The sequence below is a fragment of the Lonchura striata genome, chromosome 8 (assembly GCF_050655825.1).
Source record: "Lonchura striata isolate lonStrDom1 chromosome 8, ASM5065582v1, whole genome shotgun sequence".
Classification (NCBI taxonomy): domain Eukaryota; kingdom Metazoa; phylum Chordata; class Aves; order Passeriformes; family Estrildidae; genus Lonchura; species Lonchura striata.
This window is the reverse complement of record NC_140710.1, coordinates 8692033-8712499: the sequence shown is the minus strand read 5'-3', so window position 1 is coordinate 8712499 and position 20467 is coordinate 8692033. Positions and strand designations below refer to the sequence as shown.

The following is a 20467-nucleotide window of genomic DNA, read 5'->3' as shown; positions in this document are numbered from 1 at the left end:
CCCTTCGGTCAGGGTGGGGAGCACCAAAATGATCCAAAGTAAAGTGGTCAGTGATGCTCCAAGCAGGCCCAGCGACTTTTGAGATAGCACTATAAATATCTTCCCTTAACTAGAATAAAGGAGAGCTAGAAACAATGGAAGAAATAAACAAACTAACAACAACATCAAAAAAACCAACCCCAAAACCTCAAAAATCAAATCAATAAAGCCTTAATATAACCTCATTAACCATGCCATCCCCTCACAAGCCAGCTCTGGAGCTTGGGCCTCAGTGCTCAGTTAACAAAGCCAGACCTGGCTTTACATGTGTGCTTTTTTTACCTCTAATTGCAGTGGATGCTTTAGGGGAAAAAAAAAAAAAATCCAGACATCTTGAAATTACTCAGCACCACACTATGGAAGGAAAATGTTGCTTGAAGGGAAGGGTGTTTTTTGTTGCTTTGGTGCAGTAAATTAACATTTTGCTTGCTCAGAGGTTGCTGTCCAGGATTACATGCTTTGTGTAACTTATTATAACACCACACCCTTGTCCTGAGCTGTGTGGAAGGAGTTTGGCTTTTGTTTTCAAATTGTTTCTAGCCCTTGAGCATTTGAAGAAAGTCTTTAAAATATTAACCAATACAACTGTCATCTTCCTGTGTTTCCAGACATTTTACAATAGGAAACAAAGAACAAAACCCTGCAACAATAGCTCAGAGGTATGAATTGCCTCATTCATCTCACTGGAATGTTCAAAAACATTAACTATTTTTTGACTGATTCAGCAGAAAATGTGTTGGCAGATAATAAGCTTATGCCTGATCCAGGGGAGATTCAGGGACTGAGAAAGGTTTTATTTTTCAGCACAGTAAAGTAGCACCTTTCCTGAAAGGAAGCAAATATCCTTGTTGATGGAAGAGGCTGTGTGAGAAGAGAAATTCTGGCTTAAAGGAGCTGCTGCCTTCCCCTCTCTGAACTGGCTTCAAAATAGCACATGGCTTATCTCAGCCCAATTCTGTAATAAATTAATTAGCAATTAGTGCCCACTCAAACATACCAAGAACTAACACTGTCTGGGATTTCAGTGTGGGGTGTTTAAATCTCTGGTTTAACACTCAGAACAGGAAAGGCAAGGTCAGCACCAGGCTGAACTGCTGTTGAGACAATGCCATCACTAAAACAAAGTTTGTTCCAAAGCCTGTGTGAGAATGCTGATGCACCTAAAAGGCCAGTGAGAAAACACATGGCTCCACCATCATTCCACTATCTTCCCACCAGAATGGTGGGAATGGGAATAAATCACCACTTCCAGCCAAATTCTTCACTTTGTGCAATATTATCATCACAAGGTTATGGAAAAGAGCTGCTTCATTAGAAGACTGGAGTGCTTGGTGACAAAATATTTATGTGTCAATCCAGAACAAACTACATTATTGTTTCTGCTTACCTCACCACCCAGTATCAGATTCCTGATGAGTTCAGTAGCAGCTGAATCAGTGAACTTCAAGTTAACCATTTTAACAATGACTAGGAAGACACAGGTGTCTTAAATAAAGGCAGCATTAGTCAAGTGGAGATTAATTTTTTTAATGGAACCTTTGACCTTTATCAGCAATATGTAATTTTAAATAAATAGAAAACATAGAGGTGAAAAAAAATTACAAGTCTTAAAAGTGCTAGCTTTCCCCCATTTCCTTCAAAGATTTCATGATACAGAGAGTTACATGTGCCATTTTGGCTGAATTCAAAATAATTTTACACAAAGTAAAGCCAGAGTTATATCTCCTGTCCTCACAGACACAACCCACACACAGGAATGCAACCATTTCAGCAAACTTCTAAAAATTAGTGCTTTAGCTCTGTTACCCCTGCTCTGCCACACACATTATCAGTGGCTCACAGTTGGCACAAACATGGAAAAGTCTGTTTTTAAAAAACAAAAGAACACTTAAGTAATCACCCCTGTTAAAATTGTATTAAAAGTACATCTTGGGCTCAGGTTGATTCACCTTCAATATGCTTTAAAATCACACCTAACTGTAAACAAAAGTGCACACATATGTCTATGCTGATCAGCACTGCCTCAGCCAGGCACTTTGAGGTGGCTGTCCCTGAGCTGGCTGAAATCTCAGTTCTGCAAGTTTTACATTGCTACAACAGAGTGACCTCTTCAAAGAGAGCTCAACCCGTGGTTTCCTGTAGTCTTTTACAGAGAGGTCCCTCTGATCTGAAGTGGTGGTTGCAGCCATCTCAAGGGATGTTCAGAACAGCTTTGGTAATTGCCTGAGTTGTTTGACATCAAGAATGGTGCCAACAGAATTGATGCTGTTTGACTGGTTTAGCATTTCAAGAGTTGGAGTGTGTAGATTTCCATGAAAGGCCTGAGTATCTCCTTCATCTTTCCTGATGGGGTGTTGAGTGAATTCAACCCTCCCAGGTAACAATCTGGTTTTTGATTTTAAATCCTTTAGGAACTGAAGAGAATTTTCATCTGCTTGATCTGTTCTGGGAGGAAAAACTTCATTTGTAATGTTTTTTAATGCAGGGCTGTTTAATTCTGGTGGGGAAGCATTAGTAGTCAACTCTCTGCTGTGACTTTTTAGGTGAATGGGAAGTCTTCCATCCATTCTTTTGGGCAATTCAGTCTGGTGGCTGAAGCTGTCCAGTGCAGGGGTACAGTTTTTGTCTGGCATGCTTTTGCTTCTGACAGTGCCCAAATTGCCATCTTGAGGCTGCAGTTCCTCTTCATCTTCACTGCTATCATTGTCCTGTATCAGCCCATATCGCTTCATGTACTTCTTGGTTGCAAAGGACATATTGCTGGGTGAAATTAAACTCAGACCCACCATGCTCTTGTCCGTATTTGTTTGCAAGATGTCTTGGAAGGAGAAATCTGTGGGAGGATTTTGGCCTGAGCGACTGAGAGAGAGTTGGGATAACTGATTTTCACTGAGGTATTTCAGGGCTATGGCATTTGCTTCCATGCTCAGATCAACAACGTTGGGACACATGCTGACATTGGCAAGTAACATGGAATTTAATCCAGGCACCACTGCTTCAGGATTTATGCATGCCAAGATGCTGAAATAAAGCATCAAAAAGTTACCTTAGCATTACAGGAAAAGCATCCATTTCATAATTTTGCTCACTGTACTGATTTCCCCTTTCTTCTGAACACAGCTTCATCAGGAGTGAGATCCTCACTGTCAGAGGATGGATGATATTCCCTTCTCCTTTAATACACAGTACCCTCATATGAAGAGCCACCCATCTCCAGCAGGCTACAGTGCTGGTTTTGGTTTTAAAGCACGTTTGAACTCTTGGTCACTTCTCACCAGTGAATGTGGCGCTATGTGCATCTGATCCTACAACTCTAAATTCTACCATTCAGCCCCAATTTTATAGCTAGAAATAAAAGCCAAATGACTGAGACCAAGAATATCTTTCCCAATGCCTGGTAATTCCAGAATTTTTACAGAAACTCTGACATAGCATCTGTTTCCAGAAGCCTAAAAGGTTCTAGTTTTTGAAGCACCTTAAAACAAGGAATGTTCATTTGTTCTGTTGCCTGGTGCAGAAATTTCTTGTATATACATCAAGTGTTTAAAGACTGAAAGAACAAGCTCTGGTACAACAGTAATGGTTGTAAACCACTGCATTTAGTTCACACATCATATATTAGTTTATAAACCCAAGCTCCTCATATTAAAAATTAAGAGGCTTCCTACTGCACCAAGTACAGATTCTGAAGTTTGCCCAGGGAGAATAAACTGGCTCAGCAACAACAACCATTTATTATGCTATGGAGCTGCACTGTTGTTTCCTTCTCTACTGAGCTGTAGACCTTTTCTCAGAATTGTTTATCAGTCTTGAAAGTGGCAGAAGGAAGAACTCCACCCCACTCCCCAAGTTTGAAGAAAAAAAAAAAAACCCCAAGAGTTCCAGTTTCGCCGTACGGGTTCACATGTTAGCGTGTTACTGACATTAAAAGAACACTGACAGACTCCAGCCAGGAAGGTAGTTCAGACATTCCAGAAAAACACTCAGTAAAATACAAATAAAATGGAGAGAAAAGAGCTTATGACTGGAAACAGCTTTTGCCACATGGCTGAAGAGAAGATTAATTAGGAGGTGGTTAGATTTTTTTTTTTTGTTTACATAACAGCTACACACCAGGATCAAGAAGACAATAAGGATGAAAGTGAAGCTGCACCAGGCAGTCAGCCTATGTCTACACAGCTATGCAAGTAAATTCCTGTGCCTGAAAACCCTCCTTCAGAAGTTACTTCTGTTCCTTCCTCTGTTTCAACAAGGCTGTTGTTTCTCTCCCCAGCACTTTCTCTGCTCAAGGCATCCACAATAACAAGCAATTAGGACAGAACCAGTTTTGATTAGATACCAAAGCCACAATGATAATTTCACATGTACTGGTAAAGTGCAAGACAAAGGTTAAGAAGCAATGACAAAATACACAGCTACTTAATGTTCAGTCTCTCAAGTCCAGAGTTGCTCTGGAATACTTGGACACACACCAAAGAATTCCTTGTTATTGTAGGGAATTGCATGCACAATGCTTTAAGAATCACCAGATGCTCTAACAGCAAGAGCTACTTGTGTTCTGTTTAAATATTCTGAGTTTTGCTAACAGAGCTCTTAACCTATCTGAAATGCCCATAGCATGAACCAGCATTTCAATTGTGCAGGAAATGTAGATCAAGGTGCACCCAAATCCCAGCGGCAGTGAACAGTCTTCTCTTGACTCATTGAGTCAAATCTTAATTTTCAGTTGGATCTGCACATTACTACTCAAGACCACCAGCATTTTACCTGGCATTCTCCACTTTGTGTGTATTTTCCTTCATACTGCCAGGTGAGTCCACTGTCACTCCAAGACTCCTCAGCTGTTTGAGTGTGGCACTAACGACACTCTCTTTGTCCACCCCTCCTGTGTCAGTCTCTGAAGCCACTTCTGTACCATCAATATCCTGATATGTAGGACCATCCTCAACAACAAATTCCGATTTTAAAGGCAGGTGATCTTTCACTTCTGAGGTCTTTAAGAGGTGGTTTACTTGGCCCTACAGAAAAAGGGAGCACACGGCAAAAACATAATGACATACAGGAACTGCCACATACCAAAATCCTGACTTACTCTGACACAACTTCAAATACAACTTGATGGATTAATAGTTTATTCTGACAAAGAAGGCACATTCAGATATAGCTCAGATGCAATCACTTAAAACTCAAAGCAGTGTAGGCAAACACTGGAACATTTTACACTTCAAGCTTTCTGTAAGAGTCTGTTCTGAATTTAAACGTATCACATACTGATATTCTTCCAGATTAAAATATCTGCCCTTTAAGGGACTTGAAAGTAAAATGCTGTGTTATTTTAAAGGCCACTAATTTGGGAACTTATCAGCTGATGTCCTTGAATTAAAAAATTATTATTTATTAGCTAATAGAAAGTACTCCAGGTATACATGAAAGAGAAGTATAAAATAACCACTTAAACAATGTAAAAAAAATTTAAGAACCACAAACGCAGAGTTTTCTGCAGAGCACAATGTGAATTTGAAAACCACAAGCAGCTTTCATTCATGCCAATACCACATCATAAGTTCAGCAGGGTGCTGTTTCTGACTGCTGCATTCAGTGCAGAATATAAAATGTGCATGAGTTACCAGTAAGTCCTGGTAAAGCTTCAGCTCCTCTGAGGGCTGCTGAGGCAGCAGTGGCTCCGAGCTCTGCTCGCTTGTTACCACCACCTGGCTCCTGGCTCCCTCCAATGGCTCTTTCTGTAAAGACACACCGACACTTTCTTCCAGGGATGAACCACGAACAAGTGCTTGGGAAACGTTTCCAGCTCTGGAAGAGAACACCAAGATAGCTACATACTTCCTTGAAACAGCAGAAGCATCATTATCACTACGTGTACTTTATTTGTTCATGAACATCAGAGAAGAACAATCGAGTACTGCAAACGGAAACGGATCCCAAGGGGTTTTAGTTTTGCCTGCTGCTCAAGGCTTTGCTCCTTTCTGCACTCACTTCCTCTCCAAAGTAATTTGAGGACTGAGGAAATAGACCTCCAAGTGTGCAACTACAACAGCCTGACTAGTTTTCCAAAAGGTGATTTCAAAGTGGCAATGGCACCTCTGGACTAGTAAAAACTCAGTGACACACTATGACTTAAACAAGATGAAAGGAAAGTTATTAACAATTTGAAATTTATGTTTTCAGCATATCACTTATAAGCCTTTAGAAGCAAGTATCTTCTGTATGCTCTGACACATGACATACTAAAAAAGCTGCTTTTACCAAGGTACATAACTTACCATGGGATTCCTGTGGCATAACTTATCATGGGATTCCTGAGAAGTTTAAAAACTTCTCAAAGACAGTTACAAGTAGACACATGCACACTGAGTATCACAAACTGAGAACAAACAACTAGCTAAAATATTTTTCAGTAAGAGATGTGAAAGAGGAACTATAAAGGCTTAAAAGGGTAAACATTGAATGAGTTACAACACAGTGCTCTGCACCCCCCTCATTGATGTATGCATTGCATAAGCCTTTGGAGAGCAGACATATCAATACTACTATCATCCCAAGAAGATCCTCAAGCGACCCTCCTCCCCCTTCCTGTTCCTCCTGAGGAGACAAGTGTAAGATAAGGGAATTTCAGAACTCAACTGATCAATTGGCTGTGTTGAAAGCGATAAGATTTAAACCACGTGACATACCAGATAGTCAATGTAGGTTATCAGCTACTGTTACACTAGCAATTATTCATCATTCCCAAAAATGTTCCCCTCCTCCTCCTCAAAGAAATCTGTGTGATGCTCTGCATTCTCACTATAAGATACCTTCCAGCTGTTTTACTGGTTTATGAATCCAAGTTGAAGGGAACCTTAAGATGGCATTGTCCTAAAATGCAACATTCATAAGATTGATCTAAATCCATAACATCTCTGGTACCAGTATATGTTTGCAGACAGCACTTTAATCAAGGACTACAAATAGTTAAGCTATAGCTTAATTACCATCATTTTTCTCAATATGAGTATTTTAGGAATCTAATTTAACTGGAAGGGTATTCCCTCTCCTTTGGCTTTTTATACTTAGACAATATTAGATCACTAAAGTGCTAAATTGTTGAGCTATTCCTAAGTAGAAGTAGCATCCATATAGATAATTAAAAATATTTTTAAAACCACTTCCCAAATTAGTCTGAGATTAGTCACTGCTCTATAAAGCAACTGAGCTTAAAAATAATTAAATTAACAGCACTGAAGTCAGTATCTGCATGCACCACACACAAAGTAATCAGGCATAAAACAAAGAGAAATTCAGGGAACAGCCACAATCATAAACACCTCATCCCAAGCCCCTCAGAACTGGAAAGGTTCTGAATGCTGACAAGGAAAAGCCACTGCAGGAAAACAACTGAGTATAGCGTCACCCCCTTTTCCAGTCAGGATTTAAGGTAAGAAGAGGAATGTTGCCAGCACAGTGCATGCTTTTGTAAGTTAAAGGCTTTTGCATCAGCTGCTGCTGACCGGTAGGCAAGAGCTAAACCTGCAGACTCTAAAGGCAGATGTGTTTTGGTGAGCTGTTCAGTTCAAAGCATAATTACAAAATATAGAAGGGAGAGAACACAACAGCTGAGGTCAGACTATTTATAACTCCTGAAGAAAAAAATATTACAGAAGTAATGACTTACATAAGGCAGTTTAGCACATTATGTGAGCACAGCATGTTTCTGTTACTTACTGGGGAATGTTCTGATTAGTTCCTTCTTCCACAAGGTGAATACTCTCTACAAAGCTGGGCATGTCAACGACCCTTAAGGATGAAGCAATACTTGTATTACTTGCATCTTGTTCAGCATTAATTGAAATGTTTATGTCCTCCTTAGAAATCTCTCCATCTTCTTTTTTCCCTCGTGGTATGGAGTTGCCTTGTTTTTCTGCAGCTGTATCCCAAAATAAACTAGCACCTAGGACAAAATTAGAGGTTTAACTGTTTAGGAAGAGTCATTACTTTTTTCTGACACCCTTTGACTTTCTATAGCTAGAGGAATAATTTTCTCCTGTTCATGTTTCTTTCACCATTTAAAAAGTGATTTACAGTTTAAATCAGCTAAAAGTTGCCAAAATATCATCCAAGTCCTAGTTACTTCCAAAGTGTACTTGATGGAAAGAAATGGTTGTATTAAATAATTTTAATTCATTGACCTTGAGCCTGTATCAAAGTTTCCTCCAGACTTAGAAAAACATTTCCATGGATTTAACAGGAACTACTATGTTAATATGCAGCTGGGCAGATACAGCTGCATACCTCTCCTAAACTAAAGCAATTACAATCTCTTCTTCATGCATGATTAACAAACAACATCAATAATATACTTATTGGAACACTCTATTGCATAGAAGCTATTACTTTTCAAAACAGTGTATGAAATAAAAAAAGATGTGGAATTACATTTCAAGAAGACACCATTTTAAACAGAACACCTTTCTAAAGCTACTGGAAAAATTATTTCAGTGATGGCAATCAAAGACAAAAGGAACTCCAGCCTAAACTTGCAAATAACATCTCAACAACTTAAAGTGTTTTTTGGAACTAGGTGCGTGTTTGCAGAGCTTCAGCATTTCTGCAGAACATTTCCTCCATGCCCAAAGGACCCACAGAAATGTCCAGAAAAAAGCGGTGCCAGTCTCTTTTAGGAGAATGAAGCGTTACCTGTGCTGACGGCGACGCTCACACTCCTCTTGTGCGATCGCGGCGAGGTCTGTGTTTCCATAGAAACGAGCTCCCCCGGCTTCTCCGGCTGCACAGCCTCCTCCGAGGAACCCTCCTGGCGAGCCTGAGCTTCCAGCAAGCGCTGGATCTGTCAGAGACATTGCAAAGTTAGCATCTGCACAACAAACTAACAGCTATAACAGGCAAAAGTGAATTAATTGGGTTCTGCTAAGATCTGGATTCAAATACAGGCTGTGCTGCCACAGCAGTCTGAACACCTTCCAGCTCTCAGCAGTGCACACAGCATAAATCAAAACACCAATTTTGATGTTGGCACAGCTAGCAAAGAAGATTTTTCAGCACGCTGGCAGAGGCAGCACCAAGACAACTTGGGTAAAGCCTATTTGCACCACACTTGCTGGAAGTATTCATTCCCTTTCATTCACATACAAAGCCTATTAACCGACTTACCAGCCAAGCATTTATATGCCAACTGTCCCTACACCAACTTTATATTAATTACAAAGCTAAGCAAATAAGTGATAAAATTAAGGTTGCCAGGCAATCTTCTCTTTAGGATTTTCACCCACCCTATTCACTGATTAGCTTGCAGCTCCAGGAAGAAACACAGTAACAGTGAAGGCTGCAGTAAGGAGGGATTTCCCTCCTGGCCAACCCATGCTTTGGGTTCTTGACTTGAAATACAGGAACTACACCAAAAACAGTTGTAGTTTTCTAGTTCAAGTACTGCAAACTTCTCTATTTGCATTGTTCATCACCAGCAGCAAAATTTAAACTGTCTCTTCAGCCCCAAATCATACCCTGCAAAATACAGGGCCAGCAAGTTGCTAAGGGGCTGATATTTTGAAGAAACTTAACCTGGTGAGGCAACAGAGCACAGCAAGACCCCCAAAGTCCAGTTTTCTAGCACAGAAAAGACCTAATGAACCAGGCATCAATGCAGACAACTTAAGTTTTCAAAGCAACAGCTCAGGGAGCTGTAGACTTGAAGGTGGAAAAAGCAACATGTGAAAACATTCTGTTGTTCATCTTATGTTTACAGTAATTCCAAAGCCTATAGCCTATGCAATTTTTTTTAACACAGACAAGCATGTTAGTAGAAAAGCATTTATACAGAAAGTGTATCAGTTTGCATTACAAACATTCTACTAAAAAGAAACCTTCATATCATAGAAATACCCCAAAATTAAATGCAGAATTTCATTAGATGCAAGTCAAATAGTTTTTAAAAGGACACCAATTGGTAGAGCTAATTGAGTCCCCTCTCTATGCCCAAACTGCAGCCGGTATGACACGCTCCCTTGTTCCAACACAGATAGACAACAGTTAATTTAATTCCTTTGGCAGGGGAACTATCAAAGCATAATCACTGAGAGGGCAGAGGAGAGAGCTGACATTTCCACAAACCTGAGCCTGAAGTAATTTGAGTTGTCTGTCTTGCTCGGTGAGGAGCCGGTATGCATCTGGAGATAATCCCATCATGCCATTATCTGATGCTGCTGCAGGAGCAGGCGTGTGCAGGCACGGGGAGTGGGCTGCACAGCACTGCAGGCTCGAGGGGCTCGCACTCGATGGCATCCTTATTCCAGGTGATAAGCCATTGTCAAGAGAACAGCTCCCTGCTTTCCCGGGATATCTCACGTTTATAGGGCTGCTCGTGGCATACCCTGGGTTGCAGCAAACGTTTGGGCAAATGATATTTTGATGGAACACTGCATGAGGATTTTGCTGAGCCATCTCCGACTGGATTTCTGCTCCGTGTTTGGGGCTCATTTTACCAACCCCTTGCCATGAGTTTATGGGATTATACTGGAGAGAAGCAGGACACTGACAGCTGCATGCTGGACAGGAAGGTGGCACTTGAACTGGCACCTGCAGATCTGGTGGTTGTCTGCAGCTCTGTGGTGACAAAGCAGAGTTGTGGAGGACTGGCTGTGGAACAGCAGGAAGCTGCTTGGAGCCAGACACTGATGTTCTCCTAAGCAGAGGCTCTCCCTGTGGTGTGACACTCTCAGGATTTAATACAAGTTTTTCCAATGGCTTTCTAGGGTGGTGCACAGATGTATCTGGGGAAGGCCCACTACAAGGCGTTGAAGGAGAAGATGATCCTGAACTTTTTCTTGATTGAGGGGAAGCCTTCTTACACTGCACCTGCTGCTGTAGTAGAGCTTGATTTCCTCTACAAGGCATTGAAGCTGGAATTTTCTGGTTTACAGGATTTGGCAATCGTCTCACAGTGGGATCTCCCATATTAGCAGGAAAGTTCTGCCTGTCTTCAGAGTGCTGGCTGGGGTGACATGTAGATCTCATGCAACACTTCTTTTTAATAGGCTGATTTGGCACTGTGGGTAGACTTTTAGCACCTGAAGTCCCCACAGGCTTAGATGATTGTCCTGATTCTACAAAACTCCCATCCAAAATAAGTGACAGCTCTGGCACTGAAGGAAAAATTCTGGTAACCTGAAGGGATAATTACACACACATATGATAATTTTAAAATATTGTCTGCTCTTTGAATGCAATATTTCCTCAAAGAAAATGTTTTAATTTAAAATCAATATATGGTGATTATCAGCTTCCAAACACATCACATGTTAAACACATTCCTTAAAGACTGGAGAATCCAGAAAAAGCAGCAAGATCTCTAGGATCATTCTTAAAGGAAAATTGCTTTTAAATAGTGTAACAGCCCTGTCTGCCAAATGAATGCTCCATGTCATTTGGGAGAACATTTCAGAATATGGATATTTCCCTTCTAGGGGTGGACTCTGTCTCCCCTCTTACTATTCTTAGATCCAGGAGACAGCTGCAATAGGACATATTTTATACACAATTACCACATCCCTCTAGATCTATGCTGTACAAGGGCTGGTATTTATTGTATTTGTATATGCTTCAGTGAAAAAAGGACAGAGCAGATCTTTTGGGTAAATGAAAAGAAAACCACAAGAACTGTCTCTATTTCAGACACTACAGCTCTTCATTCAACAAGAGTGAGAGTCCTAAAATAGAAACTACTCTCTCTGTTCCCAAATCACAGCATGTACAGGAATTTAAAGTGTTTCAAATCCTGGAAAATGGCAGATTAACTACAGGAGTGGGACTCATGGTTAATTTCTTCAATTCTGTTTTCCCCTGCTAGCTTGAGAGAGAGAAGCTTTGCAGTCTCCAGTTTCCTTAAAATGAGTTCTGCTGCTCTGTCACATCTGAGATACCCAGAGCAACTATTTAGTTACCTGTTGACTCACTGGGTGAGGACTTGGAATTGGTCTGGGGGATAAATCCTCATCTTCCACACCAGAGTCATGATCACTTGCTGACAACTTGCTGGGTGGAGAGCCTTGGGGAGGACTAAAACCAAGATAAATCAAAGTAAAAGTGTTTGATTGTCAGATTTGGCAGCAGTAACATGAAACTTCACGTTTTTCAACATGCCATCTACAGTGCATCATTTTCCTAAGCAGCAGTTGCTGTTCATCTTCTCTCTGGTTAGCTGGGGAGTTCACCCAGCAAACAGTTCTAAGATGAAACAATGAAAATAAAAAAGCTGCTTTTGGGAAAGAAGATACAAACCCTCCCTCCCCACAGCATCACATAAACACACCTTTTAAGTGACATTCTAACAGCAAAGCACTGATATATAGTAAAAAGATAGGAGGTGCTACAGTAAAGACTGTAACATTGTTTGAAGGAAAATAAAGGCCATCTTCTAGTCATAGATAAAAATCTGATGGATAAATCAGGTTCTAAAAAATGACTAAGCTTCAACCTATCCAGGTCTTGGAGCTCTGAAAAGTGTGAAGAAAAAAGAGAATTATTTTTTTACTTAAGTAGATTTCAATTAGAGATTTGCTTCAAAGGACAGATTGCACTTAAAGCTTAATACAGCAAATTAAGCCTCATCAGTGAGGAAGCCTTTTTAGAAACATCCACTGTATAAATTAAAACCATCAGTATCAAGTAGGTTTTTTGGAATACAGACAGTTTGACCATCTAACTTGAAAAATATTAACTCTAGGAATAAATAATAACACATACACAGATTTTAATGCAAGAGAATGTATTCACAGCTCAACTGACACATAGCACAAAACAGATCAAAACCCTCATACAATAAATAATTCCTACTTGCACATAAATGGCATCTGAGAGATTTACCTTTTGATTGGAAGTTTCTTGCAAATTCTGCTGAAGAACTCAGTTTCTGCATTTTGGTTTTCTGCACTCAACTCAAACTGGATTGGGCTCTTGTCTGATGGTTCAACATTCTGGAATGAAATGTTCCATATTTGTAAAGTACAAAACCTTCAAACTTCCAATCACTGAGGCACCACTCCCAAAGAAGCAGCTTTAAGAACAGTTATATGATTATTTGCTACTTGTCCCCTACTTTCAAAATTTTCAGCACTACAAGGAAGCAGGCAACTTCCCTTCCTGTTTAACACTGTTCCCCTGCTACTCTGTAAAGTAGTTGGGCTAATTATAGTCATGAGCAGATGCTTCCTCACTGTAACTGCTCAGATACTCCTCCAGGGCTGTCACCACTACAGGAAACAGCAAACGTTCCTGTACTGTTTCACACACCACAGCAGGGCAACTCCTGGAGACAACAGAAGTGAGCTTCTGTGGAGAGATCTGTCATCTCCAGAGGCTGAGCTATCCCCAGGCTAAAGGACGAACCCAGCCCTGACAGAAAATTCAATCGGGAAGAGAAATGAGTACACAGCATAGCACACATGTTACACTCACTGCTTCTCTGACAGAGCATAGCAGCACTTACTGAGCACATTAACAACTCACCTGCAGGCTCTGCACAAGCCTAGGAAAACACAAAAGGAACTGAGATTTCCTAGAACTTCCTCAAACCTTACTAGCCATCTCCCAGGCTTCTATCATCAAGTTCTTTCAGAGGGTTACTTTGCACAAAGATAAAGTTTGCCATTAATAAAACTCTGATGAAATTGATAACCTCTAAATTCCTTTTTTGCATTCAACTTCAAGCACAGCACAACACTCAGCTTTGCTCTCCAGCAAGCATCACCCAGAGCCGCTGTTTGACATGGCCAAGGTGAACACAGCACACTAAAGTAACAAATGCTGTAGGAAGTCTGAATCTCTGCTCATAAGGCCAGAAGGGCATTAGTAGGAAGGAACACTAACACAGCACACTATACTTAAAAGACAGATGCTTAATGCTATTAGAAGCATGAGCAGTGCTGACTTTGGAAGTAATTTCTCAATTTGAGGGACAAACTGAATTTACAGTAGTCCTGGGAAAAAGCAGTTTTATAGACCTACACCATTTAGGTCACATCATAATGACTCTTAAGGCAAATTTTGAAGTACCATGATGCAGGAGGAAAGCAAGACACTTACTTTGAAGAGGTGAATTGTTTCGTGGCAAGTTAGGATCTGAAACCCCAGCTCAGTCTGCCCACTGCATGGAACACACTCATAAAACTCTGGTTCCTTGTGTGTCAGCGAATAAAGCACAATAAGAAAACTCCCAGATTCTGAAAAAACCCTAAAATAAAAGAAAAACACATCTTTAAATAACTTAAACATGAAGAAGGCCCTTATATTTTCAATACAGTGAAGAAATTTTCACACAGTTTAGCAAACTGGTGAATCATAGCATTTTGAGTGGTGCTTAGCTCTGGATAGTGAGGATGGATTTATGACTACAGCCACACACAAGAATCAAAGAAAAGAAGAGAAATGGAAATAATCCATGTTGTTTGTATTTCCAACCTTTACAATCACTTAGTATTTTAAATGAATTCCTGGAAGAGTTCTAACATAACAGAAGAAAACATCTAAGAATGACATTGTGTTTTATTTTCTTTTTAGTTTTCAGTTGAAGATGCATTATACAGACACTTAGTGACTCTGTTATCCGTAAACTTTCAAAAAACATTCATTAGCAAAAAGATTTTTTTTAGGAAAATTATATTGAAGCTTTTCTTTTCTACAAGTTGAGAATAGCGAATAACAACAATCCGCATTTAACACAAGTTCAAGGATAATGACAACAATGTGTGCTTCCAGTAAAAGGTAGTATTACTTTCAGAACAGTTTTTCTTTTTATAGGACTTGTAACATGCTTGTTTGTGAGGGTTTTTATTTGTTTGCTTCTTCATTAAATAATATATGCAATAGAAAAAGCAGTATGCTTGAAAAACACATTCACGCAACTTCAAAATTTACTTACAGCCTAAAGAGTTAAAAATGTATGATGCACAGATTAAGCAGTTAGCCTGTAGAGGTTAATGCTGTTTGCATGGTTCCTCAAATCTCCCTAATCCACTTCCATGATGGCATCAGTGAAAGTTAATGAGAGTCAAGCATCCAACTTGCCTATCTAATAATCTAATTGGTCTCTTATCTTTGTTTGGACATATTTCAGTTGTTAAGGGAATGAAGTCTATTTTGTAATTGCAGACACATCTGTTCACCAAACGTGGTTGTATTTCATAATTTAAAAACAAGTGTGGTCAATCAAAAAAAGTGCTTATGAATACAGCATATTTCAGAGTCTCACTTATCTGAGGTACAGTTTCAAACTATAAACACCTAAACTCTCTCCCAGCTCCATACAAATAGAACTCAGCAAATGTTACAAGTGACAATATCTAGACAATGAGGAATGATTATCCACTAACATCACAACGAAAAAATACCCCAGAATGCAAACATTATTAAAAAAAAAACTGAACATGTAACAGGAAGTCATAATAGGACAGCATAGGTTGCAAATCAATATGCTTCAATATGCTGGTCAGGCATAACCAGGCAGAAAGCTCATCTCAAAGAAAATACCTCTAAGAAATGCTCAAAAACAAAATCCCACCACTGTTTAAACTACTGTTTCCTGCTTGCGGCTTATTATTTAAACTAAAATGCAGTGACCTTAAGGATGTTAATGTTCGCCCTCTTCTGACTTTGAGATATCAGCTCAGCTTTCCAACATTTCAGTCACAGAAAATTTTTGTGCAGAAACCAAAACTAAAAAGAACATTTAAACCAGAGGCACATATGTTGTACCTCCATACAACATATAAATCACAGAATTTCCTTAAGTATCTTTGAGCAGAGCCTATGCTGTCATGCATTTCTGTGGAATACTTTTTTTGGGAAGCCAATAGCTTCTATGTTTTACCTATAAAAGTGACTTGCCTTTCTTGAATTGAAGAACTGAACAAATATCGCAAGCAACAGGCCCAGACTTGAGGACTGTAGATATGAGTAACTCCACTCAGCCAACTAGAAATAAGAAAAAAGTCTAATTAGAGACAGCTCTGTTACCAAATTTTTGCTATGTAATCACTCAGATAAATCTCAAATCGATGTGTGTATTAATCTGGACAAACACTTACACTCCAACTAATGGCAGAGCATAAGCCTTGGGATCAGACTCAAGTAGTAAAAGCAATTTCCGTGTCTGGTCCATAGTAAGATAGCTGAAAGAAAGCAAAAGTTGGGTTGTTTTAATATTTTGGAAGGCAGTTTTTCAGAAAAAAAATCTTGAAGAGAAAAGTACAAGTTTAGAAAATACTGTAAGAAAAGAAATTTAGGGAAAAAAAATTAAAGATCAAAACTGCTCTTATCCACACACTTAACAGCAACTCCCCAGCTTTTCAGCAATTCCCTGTGTATCAAAGAGTTATCAAGGACCAAATTTACATAGTACTATTTGTAGTATTTTAATGAATATAGAATTAGTGTTCATAACAAATCCCCAAGAACAAGTCATGTTAAATCTGAAGAGTAACTTTCAGAGAGGCATTCATAAAGTCCCTGTACAAATAAAATGACATTCAGTTGCTTCACACTATTTCCCTGATCTATCCTTAGTTCACCCTATTCAATTAGTTCCCAGTCAGAATGATGACTTACCAATACCATCTCAGAAGCACAATTAACAAAAAAAAAAAAAAAAAAAGCTTTGGTTAGCATTCATCTGTTTTTCACTGCAGGGCAAGCACTGATGGTGTTTGAAAAGCTGGAAGCTGTTTATATTTATTATGTTAACTAGAGGTGTGTTCTCCCGGCCCAGTAGGAAGATCCTTTTACTGAAGCCAAAAGCAAGTTAATGTTTTAATACATTTCCAAGGCCAGAAGACATGCCATTTTTATGCCAGTTATTTTACTAAAAAGCAAAGTACAGCTGAGATCTCTCCTACCCACCTCCTTTAGGAAAGGCAAGAAACTGACAGGCAACTTTGACAGCTTTAGGACCACCCTTTACTCACCCACATTTATAAGTTCCTTGGACTTGTGCAATATTCATAGGACTGTTCAAATTTCTTGCTAGTGCTGTTGGAATAATTGGAACAGGTTTCACAGGGGTATATTCCAAAATATTGGCCACAGTAAGAGAAGCCCAGCAAAAATTGAAGTGTAGATTATCCAGGTTTTCTGTGAAAACAATGTGGGCTCTAACAGTGAGCAGTTTAGAAAGATCCAGAGATTTTTTACTGCACAGACTCTGCTGCAGACCCTAGAAGAAAAAAAAAAAAAAAGACGAGTTAAATACACGAAATTATTTTCATACGATTACCATGATTCAAGATGCATTACAATAGGAATTCCAATCATTCATCACAGCTTACTACTGCAGTAGGTAATATACAAAAAGCTATTAACCTAGGTCTCCAAAGCTCACTGCTCTGCTGAATATAATGAATAATGCAAAATACACTTGAAAATTAGCTATGCGTACCTTAGCACTGTTTTATGATGTATTACTGGGGTTATTTCAATTATATAAAAATATAATAACAGACAACTAAAAGGCTCAAGCTGATTTGTCAAAGTTTTCTTACTTGCATTCAAGAAATATGTAATTTAACATCTAGATGTATCATCATGAGAAAGTTCAGATGTGAAGCAGGCTTGATTTTTATTATAAAATACACACTGCAACAACTACAGGGAAAAGTCCACAGGAACGGAAAGTGTATTTAGTAGATTACATTTCTACAGCAGAGCACACATTTCAGCTATGGCTGCTAACCTATATAGGGCTGTACACGTTTTGGGCGGGTCACTCGCCTAGCAACACTTCAGCAACAACTGCCCAAATACTGCAACTGATTAACAACAGTTCTGAGGGGAAAACAACAAAAAACCCCTATTTTCTCTTGTTTAAGTGAGTTTGCTGCAATCTCTTTTGTTTCGCTGGCTTTGGTGGTTAGACCAGATGAAAAACTTTGGTCAGTCAGCAAGATTTTCATCCAAGACTGTGTGATCCTTAAACACTTGTGAGGATTAACTGATTTTTACAAGTTTCCAATACACTTTTCAATGACACTCAAGCATCTCATTTCACACAATTAACTACATAGTCTCGGTTCAGCCATACCCTTGCTGTGCTGGAAACACAGCTCTCTACATAGTTCAGTGTCCCGCAGACAGTTCACTGTTTAAGAGACCCAAAAGTTGCTAAGAGCTGCCTACCTTGAAAGCCAAGCTGATATCTTCAGCACTGTGCACTATTATATTATCTGAACAAGGTCCCCAGGCATTAACTGTACATGGAATCAAAAAGTCTCCAGGAAGGGATGCAGTTGGAATTTTGCCTGATCCACCAGTAACTTCTCGGCCAGGATCAAAGCGATCTATTGTTAGCGTTATGCCTTCGCCATCTTCAAAATAAATAAATAAAATTAGAGTCCAAGAGCAACAACTCAGACTCCTTAACAACAGCTTACTCAACCAACCAATGCTGTCTGTCTACCTCATGTTTGGAATTACCTTCATCTACTGCCAGGGTCCCAAGCAGAACACAGGAAAATGATTTCTTTTCATTCTGCTTGGCATGGCGATAGGCAAGCCGCAAGGTTTTCTCCACCAGATATATTCTGGGGTTTCTAAAAAGAAGCAATAAGCAAGTTTAAGTCGCAAATTCTTTTTAATGCTTGTTTTTAAAAAGTATCCCTTATCCATGTGAGAAGAAAATGGAAAAAAATTTTAAGTTACTTTAAAATGATGCATCTTCAAGCCACTGAACTGTTAGACAAAGGAAAGGAAACTGAAATCTTTCCTGTGAAAATCCCTATATGCTTATAACAAACCCACTGCTTCCTTGTCCTTTGGCCCTTGTCATACAACAGAATCAAAAGACAAAATGAGGCTTTGCATCACACAATCCATGAGTTATTTTAAACTTTAGCTTGCCCAAAAAGGGAATGGATACCTGTAATAGGTGACGTGTGCACCAATGACATCGCCCATGGGGACTGGGTCCCAAAGTGCACACTTGGACAGAGGGAAACTGAAAGGGACCATCCTTTTGGGAACAAATCTGGGAAGATAACAGAGATTTAAAAAAAAAGGATTAAGGTACATCATTATCTTAGAATGTTTAAAAGAAGGAACTAAGGCATGACACAGTAAGAAAACCAAAGAACAGGATACATAAAATGTTGGTACTTTTTTTGTTTCAAGTCCAGGCCAACGAAGCAGAAACTTCATCCTATGAAGTTGTCAGAGTTACAAAGTCAACACAAAACCTTCACTGTTCACCTGAGTTTCTTCGTGCAACCTTGGAAGATGTGTAGGCCAAAATACAAGCTCGCAGATAAAGCTTAAGGAAAAACTGCTTGGATATCATTTAGGGAGAGAAAGTTATCACTAGTTAGAAACTCCCATGGCACAAAAAAATTGGTTTAGCAAATTTAACGCTAGATCAGCTTCCCAAAGCCCTGTTTTAGCATTCATATTTCAAGTCAGCATTCAAACCATTTAAACTTTGAAGACTTCTGAAATAAAGCCTTGGCTTAACTCAAATACTATGGTGCAAAACTTGCAGTCAGACTTCAAAGAGCCCTGAAGAAATCAGTATATAATCACATTAACTTATTTACACTACCAGGATTAGATTTTTTTTGAGGTGCTTGAACAAAGCAACATACAGAACAACTGACAGCCCATATAATTTGTCAATTACCTCAATACCTTTCAACAAATAAGCAAGACGTGTTTTGTAGCTATCTCAAGCATGAAATATTGCCAAGCATAGGGGCTTCCTCAGCATTTCAACTTGCCAGGAAATAACTTTATTTTTAAGGCAGTCCTCCAAGGAGCTCGGCCACCTCGGATGCTTCCAGCGGCAGTTTATAAACTCCCCTTAGAAGCCCAACAACTTAACAACAACGAACAAGCCTCAAACTTAAATTTGTAAAAGAGGACATTTTCTTTTTAAAGCCCCACTATTTCAAGTTGACAAGCACGAAGCAGAAGCCCACCCCCACTCCTCCCACAGCTCTTTACACCCCGAGCCGCACTCGCAGAGGGGCACCGGGAGCGCTGCGCCCGGCGGGGCTGCGGCGATGCGGCGCCGAGCGGTACCTCCGATCCGGACCGGGCAGAGCCGAACGGGACCCGGGCAGGGCTGCGGGGCTGTAACTCTGCCCTCTCCTCCCTGTCCCCAGCGGGGCCCGCCGCTGCAGCCCGCGGGCAGCAGCCGTGAGGGGAGCGCGGCTCCGGCGGCGGCTCCGAGCGCGGCTCCCGCCTGCCCCGGCGCCTTCCGCGGCCCCGGCCGGCCCGCTGCCCCGCTGCCCAATCAGAGAGCAGGGCCCGCCCCCTCCGCCCGTCACGGCCCAATCGGCGCACGGCGGGGAACGGCTGGTCCAGCCAATCAGAGCGCGCCCCGGGGAAACCAACTGCCAGCGCGCGCGCAGGGGGTTTAAAAATGCCAGGGGGCGGGGAG

The 20467-nt window shown here is 40.2% G+C and overlaps 1 protein-coding gene across 2 annotated transcripts; it reads right to left on the bottom strand.

The window, feature by feature from the left end:
* Positions 1 to 1550: 1550 nt before the first annotated feature.
* Positions 1551 to 20289, bottom strand: STIL (STIL centriolar assembly protein). Of its 2 annotated transcripts, XM_021524983.3 has the most exons (16): positions 20107 to 20289; positions 18953 to 19060; positions 18511 to 18626; positions 18214 to 18401; positions 17007 to 17254; positions 16131 to 16214; positions 15931 to 16017; positions 14131 to 14278; positions 12913 to 13022; positions 11991 to 12105; positions 10162 to 11214; positions 8734 to 8881; positions 7762 to 7987; positions 5667 to 5850; positions 4807 to 5057; positions 1551 to 3060 (listed from the first exon to the last, which is right to left on the bottom strand). In XM_021524983.3, exons 2-16 carry the CDS (start codon positions 19042 to 19044, stop codon positions 2241 to 2243), a joined length of 3870 nt encoding a protein of 1289 aa, XP_021380658.3. In that variant the 5' UTR covers positions 19045 to 19060; positions 20107 to 20289; the 3' UTR covers positions 1551 to 2240. The 2 variants fall into 2 exon arrangements, with proteins under 2 accessions (XP_021380658.3, XP_085441802.1); XM_085585676.1 differs by lacking the exon at positions 20107 to 20289 and having other exon boundaries at positions 18953 to 20097.
* Positions 20290 to 20467: the final 178 nt, after the last annotated feature.